General features: G+C 37.1%; 1 protein-coding gene across 1 annotated transcript; it reads left to right on the top strand.

Annotated features, from left to right (window-relative positions):
* Window positions 1-5,200: 5,200 nt before the first annotated feature.
* LOC133805242 (probable sucrose-phosphate synthase 1) lies at window positions 5,201-10,862 on the top strand. The gene is made up of 13 exons (XM_062243364.1): window positions 5,201-5,464; window positions 5,612-5,701; window positions 6,100-6,344; window positions 6,541-6,604; window positions 6,722-7,420; window positions 7,602-7,718; window positions 7,864-7,995; window positions 8,134-8,310; window positions 8,427-8,480; window positions 8,574-8,636; window positions 8,723-9,655; window positions 9,790-9,917; window positions 10,378-10,862. Exons 1-13 carry the CDS (start codon window positions 5,282-5,284, stop codon window positions 10,646-10,648), a joined length of 3,156 nt encoding a protein of 1,051 aa, XP_062099348.1. The 5' UTR covers window positions 5,201-5,281; the 3' UTR covers window positions 10,649-10,862.
* Window positions 10,863-11,820: the final 958 nt, after the last annotated feature.

Genomic DNA, 11,820 nt, shown 5'->3' with positions numbered 1-11,820 from the left:
CTAACGATCAATGGAAATCAAGGTCCAAAGCTTACCTCAATTGTGGTTTAAGTCTCCCCAGCTATAGCTAATCCACTCCCAAGCTTAAGCCTTCAATCTCTTAAGCTTTAGCCAACAAATTTCCCTTTAATTCACAAAGAATTCCCTTAGAAGAGTTGAGAGAAAAAATCAGAGAGAAGGAGAGAGAGAGAGTCGGTTGGTGAGCTGCTAGAAGTGTTTGTGTGTTATGTTTTTGTTTTCCTTAAGGCTTAAGTGACTTAAGCTAATCCCGAGGCTCGGGGTACCAAAAACGTCCCCAATAGCAAAATGGTGAAATTCCTCGGTATTCCCTCCTAAACTCACTAACTCCAAATATATCCTCAATTATTCAATCTCATTACCTGATAACCCAATTAAATGTCAAATACCCAAAATACCCCTTGACTCGTCCCGAGTCGGGTATTGGATTTCGTTGTGACTTTCCCGCTAACTTGCTCCCTAGGATCATCTTGTGCCGAGTAACTCAAATAAACTCACATAATAATGTGGTCTCACACATATATCACATATATATACAATTATTGTAGCATCCCAAATTTGCTAATAAGACTTAGGGCCTTGATTAGCGTGCCTGGAGAGTAATAAGTGATTTATTATATTAATGTGTGAATTTGATGAGTATGTGATGAGAAATGCATGTTTAGGTGAATTAAATATGCATGTGGGCTCCATTTGGTTATTAGGGGCATGTTTGTAATTTTTAGCCCATTGAGGGCATAAATGCAATATTTGTGATTATTGTGATCTTTACCACATGTGAGTGGTGATATATTTGTGATGCACGATCTGAGACAGTCCTAGGGAGCAGTTTAGCTAGAAAGTCACAACGGGGTCAAATACCTTGCTCGGGAGGAGCCTAGGGGTATTTTGGGAATGTGTTCGGGATTTATGGAGTAATAGGTAGTAGTTTGGTAATGATTTGGACATGTCGGGATTAATGGGGATTTATAAGAATACTCGGGGACTTAACGAGGTATGACAAATGACTAAATTGCCCTTGGGTTACCTAAGGGATTAAGATAAGTATAAGGGGAAATTGGGTCTTTTGGTAAGGATATACATGGCTTAGATAAGCTGAGGGGTCTAAGGAAGTCACTGGAATTAAGGGATTGGAAAGAAAAAGAAACAGAAACTCTCTCTCTCTCTCTCTTGATCACATCTCACTCACTTGAGGCTTGGGAGGTTTTGGGGATTTTTGAGGAGAAAGCTTGGAATTTAAGGCTGAGAGTTGGGGAATCGAAGCTAGGAGCAGGATTATTGTCAGCTGAGGGTCGAAACCATCCTTGAGGTAAGGCTCTCTGCTCTGGTTTTAATGAATTACTGCCATGCTTTAAGTGTTTTCTTCTAGGTTCAAACTTGAGTTCTGATTTTGAGTTTTGGTGAGGTTATGGAATAGTTTATGGGGTTCTAGTGTTGCTTAAAGTGTATTAGGATGATTATGGGACTCAATTCTGTTGTTGGGGTGTGTTTAGAATGATTTTCAGGGAAGTTAGCTCGTAAAATTTGCATGGGATTTTGTGTTTCGGGCTCGCGCCACGGCCCTGTTCATCAGCGTCGCGGCCCGCTTGAGTTTATAGGCCAGTGGGGCTTCGAAGAATTTCCAAGGCGCCGCAGCGCAAGGTTTGGGCGTCGCAGCCCGAGTTGCCCAGCAGTGAGGCATTTTGCCTCTGTTTTGGGGCACGTCGCGACCCTTAAGGGGGGCTAGGTCGCGGCCCAAAAGAGGAATTTTGGCAAATTGAGGGTTTTTAGCTTGGGAACTTGAACGTTAAGGCTCGGGAAGGTTTCCACTACCCAGTTTGGTAGAAACCAAGGTCCCGGAGGTTAGAGTTATGTCTCGAAGCTATTTAATGAGTTAGAACTTGATAGTTGATTTTATTCATGCGTTGTGACTAGGATTTTCTTCAAGGCTCGGATTAGAGGATTATGCTCGTGATCGCAGTGCTCGGATAGCTTGGGACACAGGTAAGAAAACGGTTGTACCCGTAAAGCAGGGTGTGGCCCTATAGTTTGTATTGCAGGACACGACCCTATGTGATTGTGTTGCAGGGCGTAGCCCTATTGATTAAGTTTGTATTTGTTTAAGTATTTGTTAAATTTATGCTATGTGTTGCATATTTGTGAATGAACAGCAAGGGTCGGGAACGACGAAGGCCAAGAACGGCAAGGGCCGGGAACGGCGAAGGCCGAGAACGACAAGGGCCGGCGAGGGGCCGGGAGCAGCGTTAAGAACGCGGAGTGCAAGTCGCCAAGGTGAGACCCTTCTTGGATGCCTGGGACATCCTCAGGGTGTAGACCGCGAACCCAGGGCCTAGTAAAGCGCCTCGGACAGCATGGCCGCTATGTGTTTAGCTTTTGGTTACCTTGTTATATACTGATTGATAGCTATGCATATGTTAATTATTTGTGTTGAGTTTTCTTGCTGGGCTTCAACTCACGGGTGCTCTATGGTGCAGGTAAGGGCAAGGGAAAGGTCGACCAACCATGAGTATGGAGAGCGTGAAGCAACGTGTACATGTTCAGCCTACCTGGCTGCCACGACTAGGGGTATTTTTGGGAGATGCTATGTATTAATCTGAATTTTGTCGTTTAGTCGACTTTAATCATATTTTTTTAGTTGTAAATATTTCTAAACAATATTTTGGGATCCCAAATGTATAATGCTCTATAATTTCAATGAATGATTACATTTTCAAATTATATGACTTTTTCTTACAGTTTAGCTATACTTTTAACCTAAAACCTCGATTAACGACTTAATTGCACGTTTAAAACTCACTTAGTAACAGCTATAAGGAAGTAGGGCGTTACAATTTGTTAGGAAAATATAAATTTGCCTCAATGGAAATGATTATAATATTACAACTCTATGCAATAATATTACAAGTAAATATAGATTGATTAAATAAGGTTACAACTCCATAACTGAAAATACAAATAAACTAAAGAACAAGAAGAATAGTATGGTGAAAATACAACTCAAAGCAAAATGTTACAAGTAAAGTAAAGTGTTTGAAATAAAGAAAAGAAGATTACAACTCAAAACAAGAAATATAAATAAACAAAAGAGAAGAATATAAAGATGAAGAGAAATAGAATAGAAAGAAAGAACAAACAAAATAAATAGAAGCAACTCTCACTCACACTATCAAAGTGAAGAGTGTTGGGGATCACCAACTTGAACAAGGTTTGAAACCTTTGTCCAAAAGCTTATTTCCCCCTAACTCAAGCACTAAGGGATCTCTCTCAGATATTGGAAAAGCTTTCTGGAATTATTAAGCCTCAAGGTGTTTTTAGCCAAGTGCTCTAATGGATAGAAAATGTTGTGTCTTACAAGTGAGCTATAGGCTCCTATTTATAGAGTTTAGAGACACCCTTTGAATTTCAAATTCCACGAACTCCCATGGCTGTTACCAATGTTTAATTGGATTAATATGGAATTAAAAATGAGATTTGGGAGTTATTTGGGTTTTTTGAGCCGTTCAACAAAGATTGAAAAAACTGAAAATTTAGTCAGTTTTGGCCTGTGGCTGCGGCCAAAGACATTAGTGGCCGCGGCCACTAGTCTCTGACCCACAGGCCGCGGCCACTGAATGTTGGTGGCCGCGGCCACTGACCAAATTTAGCACAAAAAATGTGTTGTTTTTCCAAACGGTTCCAAACCCTCCCAAATGATTTTGTAACTCCCAAAACACATTATTGGAGTTAAAATCATATCTCTAACAACCATATCACATATGGTTTTATGAAATTCATCTCAATATTGTGTAACAACAATTTACACAATAAAGAGTAATATTTTGAGGTTACAAATTTGTAACACCAAATATGTTACATTATTTAGATATATCTCATATATCTAAATATTGTAACTCTCTATTATATGTTACAATATGTGACACACTTTGTCACATTTATTTAATCTAAAACATTATATTATAATATAATATAATTTTACATTATATTATAAAATAATATAACACAATTATGCTCATAACAGGCCAAATTACGAAAGTTGCCATTCTAATAAGAAACAAGCCCACATGCATATTTAATACCCCTAAACATGCACCACTAGTTATATTATCATATAACTCACATAATCACAATCAAATATATCAAATAAACATATAACTTCATATATTGTTATTCTACCCCCTAATCAAGGCTCTAAGCCTTATTAAGTAATTTTGGGACATTACAATTTGCATAAATTAGGTATTGGCGTGGCAATTTTTTTTTTATATGGTTTTATTAGAAAAGGGAAATTTATAAGAAATTAAGGAAAGAAAAGAGAAAAATAATATGCCATAATTGTGTGAGTGGAGCTCATTCCATGTGGCACTTGATATAAGGATTCACTTATTCGGTTCTTATCATCTTCACGCTGCTTAATTAAAAGAGCATTGCTACTAGATACTTATGATGTTCAATATCACTTTACTAACTTACACCTTAACAATTCTCAAATTAAAATCCAAGGGTTTATACTTTTTTTTTATCTTGTGTTTTTTTCTATTATCTGTTTGGACTTTGTGTTTTGATAAATTATTTTTTGGATCCTATATTTTGTAAAATTGTTAAAATAGAACCCTAAATTCAATTTTGGTCAATGTTTTCTCAACTAAAATCACAAATAATTTACTAAACTAACAATTCAGAATAAAAATAAAATCATTCTGCTTAAAAATTGTGTTGTTATATTCAATTTTTTCTTCATCAAAATTGAATTTATGGTTTTATTTTAACCATTTTACAAAATATAGAGTCCAAAAAGTAATTTATCAAAACACAGAGTCTAATGGAAAAAAACTCAGGTAAAAAAAAAAAGTATAAACCTTATATATAATAAGAAGAACATAAATTAAATTTTTTGGGTCCTTCCTCACAAATTTGAAGAATCTACTTTTGGCCAACAATAATGTGAAACCAAAAGTGGGACTATAATTTTTTCCTTAAAAAAGAAAACAGAGAATAAGATGTTTAGCATGAGTGTACTAGAGACTAGAGAGATCACAAAGAAAGAATTATAGTAACACGTGTAATCCTATCCTTGCTTCAAAGGTTGATGTAGACACTAGACAGAATAGAATAGCATTGCATTGCTAGAGTTGGCGTAACAGTGGTCCTACTCCCATAGCAACGAGCCGGCTCTTTCTCGCTGTCTCATTTCTTTCAAGCTATAAAGACCTCGTAACACTGAGGTTCTTCAACCGAAGACGACAGAGAAGAACAATAAGAAGAAATGGCGGGCAATGATTGGGTGAATAGCTACTTGGAGGCCATTCTAGACGTAGGGCCAGGGCTCGACGACGCCAAATCGTCTCTGCTTCTTAGAGAAAGAGGTCGTTTCAGCCCCACTCGTTATTTCGTTGAGGAGGTCATCACCGGTTACGATGAAACCGATCTCCACCGCTCCTGGGTTCGAGTATGCCTTTCTTTATTCATTTTCTTCTCAATTTTTTTTTTTTACTTTTTTATATTTTCAATAATTCTCTGTTTTTTATTTGATCACGAAATCATATCAATGGTGTTTCGTGTTTTCTCTCTCTCTCTCTCTCTTTAAACAATAAAGGCTGCGGCGACGAGGAGTCCGCAAGAGAGAAATACCAGGTTGGAGAACATGTGCTGGAGGATTTGGAATTTGGCTCGCAAAAAGAAGCAGGTTTTTTTATGTTCTTACATAAATATTATATATATATATATGTATATAGAACGTTCTTATATGATATAGCTTTTATATAGATTTAAACTTTCGTTTTAGTTTTGGACTGTTCATAATTTGGTAGCTGACGACGAGTCATGATGGTTCAAAGATTGAACTTGACTGGTCACGCTAACACTGCACCTGAAGTCATATTATGGAGTTTGTGACTGATGCTCTGCTTGAATTTTTGTTGCCTAAATTTAATTTATATATTTGGACTATCTAGAAGGATGATCTTACATTTCTCAATCAAACAATTATGTTATCATTATTGGATTAGAAGAAATACTTGTGAGTTCTGCATTATCATTTTTTAATTGAGGAGATGTATGCTTTATGTTTTCTTCTTTTACCAGCTGGAGGGAGAGGAAGTTCAGCGAATAGCAAATCGACGTCTTGAACGGGAAAAGGGCCGAAGTGAAGCAACGGCTGATATGTCAGAAGACTTATCAGAAGGAGAAAAAGGAGACACTGTCAGTGATATGTCAGCCCATGGTGACAGCACCAGAAGAGGAACAATGCCAAGAAATAGTTCTGTTGATGTGATGGAAAACTTGGCGAAGCAGCTCAAAGAAAAGAAACTATACATTGTGCTAATAAGGTATGAATTACATACACCCTCTCTAACCATACTTCTACGAGGCTCATCTACTTATTCATTTTGTTTAGGGTCAGACAAGGAAGCTATTCATAACTCATAATTTGATTTGCTTTTTTAATACAGTGCTTATGCTGATCTCTAACTCGCATGCATGATAGCGTGTCTTAGTTCTTTTTAACAAGCAATCTCTTTGCAGTCTTCATGGCTTGATACGTGGTGAGAACATGGAGCTTGGTCGTGATTCTGATACAGGTGGCCAGGTAACTTTAGGCTGTAAGATCTTTTCCTAAAATTGCTTTTATTTCGTTCTGCTTTTTTCACACATTATTATGACTTCCCCAATAGTTATTTGAGTTCAAAATTTCTTTTGCTATCAGGTTAAGTATGTAGTAGAACTTGCCAGGGCTTTAGGTTCAATGCCAGGGGTTTATAGAGTTGATTTACTTACAAGACAAATAGCAGCTCCAGATGTGGACTGGACTTATGGTGAACCAACAGAAATGCTAAATCCAAAAACATCTGAGAATACAACGCATGAGCTTGGAGAGAGTGGTGGGGCTTACATAGTTCGGGTACCATTTGGCCCAAAGGATAAATATGTAGCAAAAGAGCTTCTTTGGCCTCACATTCCTGAATTTGTTGACCGTGCACTCATCCACATTTCTCATATGTCCAGAGTTCTGGGTGAGCAAGTTGGTGGTGGGCAACCAGTTTGGCCTATAGCAATTCATGGACATTATGCAGATGCAGGTGATGCTGCTGCTCTTCTGTCTGGAGCATTGAATGTGCCAATGCTCTTTACTGGTCACTCACTGGGAAGAGATAAGCTTGAACAATTATTAAAGCAAGGACGTCAGTCAATAGAAGAAATAAATACAACATACAAAATAATGCGGCGGATTGAAGCTGAGGAGCTATCCCTTGATGCCTCTGAAATTGTTATCACCAGCACCAGACAGGAGATAGAAGAACAATGGCGATTGTATGATGGCTTTGATCCAGTAATAGAACGCAAATTGAGAGCAAGAATAAAAAGGGGTGTTCATTGTCATGGCAGATTCATGCCTCGCATGATTGTGAGTATTATTGAGATACATTCTCCGGGTTCTTTTTTTCTTTAATTCTGTTTCATGTTTTAAGCAACAAGAAAGGGAAAGGCACAAAAGGCAAAATGTTATGGTGGTGAGTGTAACGTGGCCTAGTTTTACTGACGTTGTACTTTCTCCAATTCTGTTTTCCTATTTGTCTTTCATTTAGGTAATTCCTCCTGGAATGGAATTTCATCATATTGCTCCTCAAGAGGGGGATGTAGATGGTGAACTGGAAAGAAATGAAGATAATGCTGCTTCCCCTGATCCACCAATTTGGTCAGAGGTGATTTACTAAGTGCCCATTCTCTTGTATACATATAAAAATCCCCTTTGTTTTAAGAATAATTATGAACGGTAGTACTACTATGTGATTCGTACTCTTTTACATCAGTTGTAAAAATAAAAAATAAATTTTTTTTGATTGGCAGATCATGCGTTTCTTTTCCAATCCACGCAAGCCTATGATACTTGCACTTGCAAGACCAGATCCTAAAAAGAATATCACGACTCTAGTCAAAGCATTTGGAGAGTGTCGCCCACTGAGAGAGCTCGCTAATCTTGTATGTTTTTGTTTTTTTCTTTCTATATCGTGTGTAATTTTTAGAATTTTTGTTTCCTGTTACATAACTTCTTCTTTAAATACAATATTTTTACATGACTTCCTAGCAATCTCACTTTTTGTTTTCCTATTGATACAGACGCTAATAATGGGAAACCGTGACAATATTGACGAAATGCCTAGCACAAATAGCTCTGTGCTTCTTTCAATTCTTAAGTTGATTGACAAATATGATCTATATGGTCAAGTTGCATATCCTAAACGTCATAAGCAATCTGATGTCCCTGAAATCTATCGTCTAGCAGCAAAAACAAAGGTACATATCATATGTGTGGTGCATATTATATGTGTGCGTGTGTCCCTGAAATCTATCACTTCTTTTATCTAGGAGGTATGTTTTTCAACCTGATTTGAGTATCTCTGTTTTGGTAGGGTGTTTTCATAAATCCAGCCTTCATTGAGCCATTTGGACTTACTTTAATTGAGGTGATTATTTTTAACTTTGGTTTCAGATATTGATTAATGTGAAGTTCTACACGATCTCTTTTATTTATTTATGTATGTATGTATTTTCAACAGGCAGCAGCTTATGGATTACCTACTGTTGCCACCAAAAACGGGGGTCCTGTGGATATTCTTAGGGTGCTTACCTATTCTCCATATCTTTTTCTTGGATGTATAGCGAAAATGCTTCTTGGCATCTTATTATCATCGAAAATTTATTACAGGTTCTTGACAATGGTCTACTGGTTGACCCCCATGATCAACAAGCAATTTCGGATGCCCTTCTGAAGCTTGTTTCAGATAAGCAACTCTGGGCAAGATGTAGGCAGAATGGACTGAAAAATATTCACCTTTTCTCGTGGCTAGAGCACTGTAAGACATACCTAACTCGAATTGCCAGTTGCAAACAACGACAGCCTCAGTGGCAGAGTGATGCTGAAAATGAGAACGCACGATCAGATTCACCCGGTGATTCCTTGAGAGATATACAGGACCTCTCCCTCAACCTGAAGCTTTCATTGGATGGTGAGAAAACTGAAGGGGGTGGTACGACTGATAATGCTTTAGATGCTGAAGAGACCGAGTCTGATCGAAAGAACAAGATAGAGAATGCTGTTTCTACATTTTCGAGGGGAATTTTTGGGGGCAGCCAAAAGTATTCATATGTAGAGAAAGAAGATATATTTCCAGCATTCAGGAGGAGGAAGCATGTTTTTGTTATCTCTGTGGATTGTAACACAACCTTGGAGTTACTTGATATCATTGAAAAAGTTGTTGAGGCAGCGGGGAAAGACAAGGATGTAGGGTCCATTGGTATCATATTGTCGACATCCTTAACCATATCTGAACTTTACTCTCTTCTAATCTCAGGAGGTTTTAGCCCGTCAGATTTCGATGCTTTTATCTGCAACAGTGCTAGCGAGCTCTACTATCCATCTTTCAACTCTGAGGATAGTCCTTCTGGTCTTCCCTACATGGTTGACTTGGACTACCGTTTACACACTGACTACCGATGGGGTGGACAAGACTTGAGGAAGACTTTGGTTCGTTGGGCTTCGTCTGTCAATAATATAAAGGGAAATCAACAAATTATTTCAGAAGATGAATCTGGATCAACCCCTCAGTGTTATGCATTCCAAGTGGATGACCCCTCGTTGGTATTGGTTCTGTTTCTGTTTTATTTGTTGAATGTTGATTTAAGGGCTAGTTTTCATCTGATATTATGGTCTAATTTCAATTAGTTTTGTTTCCCATTTTTGGGCTTCAATTTATGTTTCCCATCTGGGTGCAGATCCCTCCTGTCGAGGAAGTACAGAAACTTATGAGATATCAAGCTCTTCGATGCCGTGTCTTACTCTGTCAAAATGGTACGAAGCTCAATGTCATCCCTGGCACGGCTTCCAGAGCTCAAGCCCTTAGGTAAAAATATATACATACTAGGAAGAAGCAAACTGGCACATGTTGATTAGATTTAAAATTATAAACATCTTCCATAATTTTAATAAAAAATAGTTCACGATTTTCTTTAAATAAAAAATATATAATAAAATAAATTATAATTCTATAATATACGTAAATATTTATATCAATAATTTTTATATATATCACATCTAAACATAACATTAACATAGATATATATATTTACATAATATATATAAAATATAATAAAATTTTAAAAAAATTTAATAATAGAAATAAAATAAAAATAGAAAAATTCATAGTGTAGATAGTACATATGCATCAATTATTTTTAACTTCTAATGTAAATCACAATATCATTTGGTGAATTTGATGAAGAAGAAAAAGAGCTACAATCACTTGATAAAAAACAAACTATCACATAAATTTATGAAAGGATTACTAAGACAATCTTGTTCAGGTACCTTTATGTGCGATGGGGTATGGACTTGGCGAGTGTTGTGGTGTTCGTGGGAGAAAGTGGGGACACAGATTATGAAGGATTGATTGGTGGGATTCACAAGACCGTGATATTGAAGGGAGTTGGCAACGGCTCTCGTATACTCCATGCTAACAGGAGTTATCCTCTAGAGCATGTGGTTACATTCGACTTCGACAGTCCTAACGTTGTTGAGACTGAAGTTGGCAACATAAGAACATCTCTGGGGAAACTGGGGGTTCTCAAGTATTAGACAAACACACACATCATGCAGCAGATGCTTTTTTATTTCTTTTTATTTTGTACAGCCAAATACCATAATTAACTGCATCTGCTGCTGCGGTCTTTTAAACACTATTTTTATTTCTCCCTCTTTAAGGCTTAGAGGGGATAATGGTGTTTTCCCAAATAACTTAACTGGGGAATTAAATTTCCTTATTTAAACTCAAGTTAATGGTGTAATGCCACATGAGTAATTTGAACGTTTTGTTCATCATCTTTCGTCAAGTTCTCTTTTGCTTATGTTTGTGTTTTGGTTTACTTATTTAGCTGAGTCCTTTACCTTATTTGCAACTCTCTTTCTCTCATGGAAGTTGTGCTGTAATGTTTGGTTCGATAATGATATGCTGATCCCACTAGGTTAGTAATGGCAAGAGCAGAAGAGGGTCGAGAATACTAATGTGACTCTCATTGGCCATCGATCGAGTGTGTGAAAGTGCACTAGAGTCGTTGCTGAGCACCGCTTGAGTCCGTTTGAAGAGTCCCGAGAAAGGCTAATCTCAATTATCCTGGTGAGTATTGGAGGAGAAAATCTTTGGGTATTGTCGTTTCGCTGTTCTCCGCCGTCTCCCTCAGTTCCCTGTTGGCTGCTGGCAATCAAACCGGAGTATGAATGACGAGGGGATATCCTTCAGAAACGACATCAACTTAGAAACGACAAAAAAAATAAAAAAACGACAATAAGATGGATACGACAATGCATAGATTTTTTACAAGTTTTTTTTTTCACATAATTACAAGTTAAACTTAAATGGATGTAATTTGTTGATTTTTAATAAATTAAGATACACAAAATAATTAAAAATATATATTTTAATATTTTTATTAATTATTTTGGTCGACTAAAAGCATCTATAATGAGAGGTGGCTTAAGTTGTCCAATCATAACTTTTTTAATAAGCTTAACCAATAAAAAAAAGAAAAAAAAGAATTTTTAAAAAAATGAAAGCAACGTTGCCACTGCTGGGCAACATTGCCAATTTTCTTTTAAAACAATCCCATCCACCTCATTTACTTACTCGTACCTCTGACAAGCATTTCCCCAAAACAACTCCCATTAGAGTTGCTCTAATGTCTCGTTCAACGAAAAAACATTGTTGAGATAGTTTACATGTGAGTTGGCATATTTCAGGCTATAAAGTGTAA

Source organism: Humulus lupulus, chromosome X, assembly GCF_963169125.1.
Source record: "Humulus lupulus chromosome X, drHumLupu1.1, whole genome shotgun sequence".
NCBI classification, from domain to species: Eukaryota; Viridiplantae; Streptophyta; class Magnoliopsida; order Rosales; family Cannabaceae; genus Humulus; species Humulus lupulus.
This window is presented reverse-complemented; position numbering and strand designations above follow the sequence as displayed.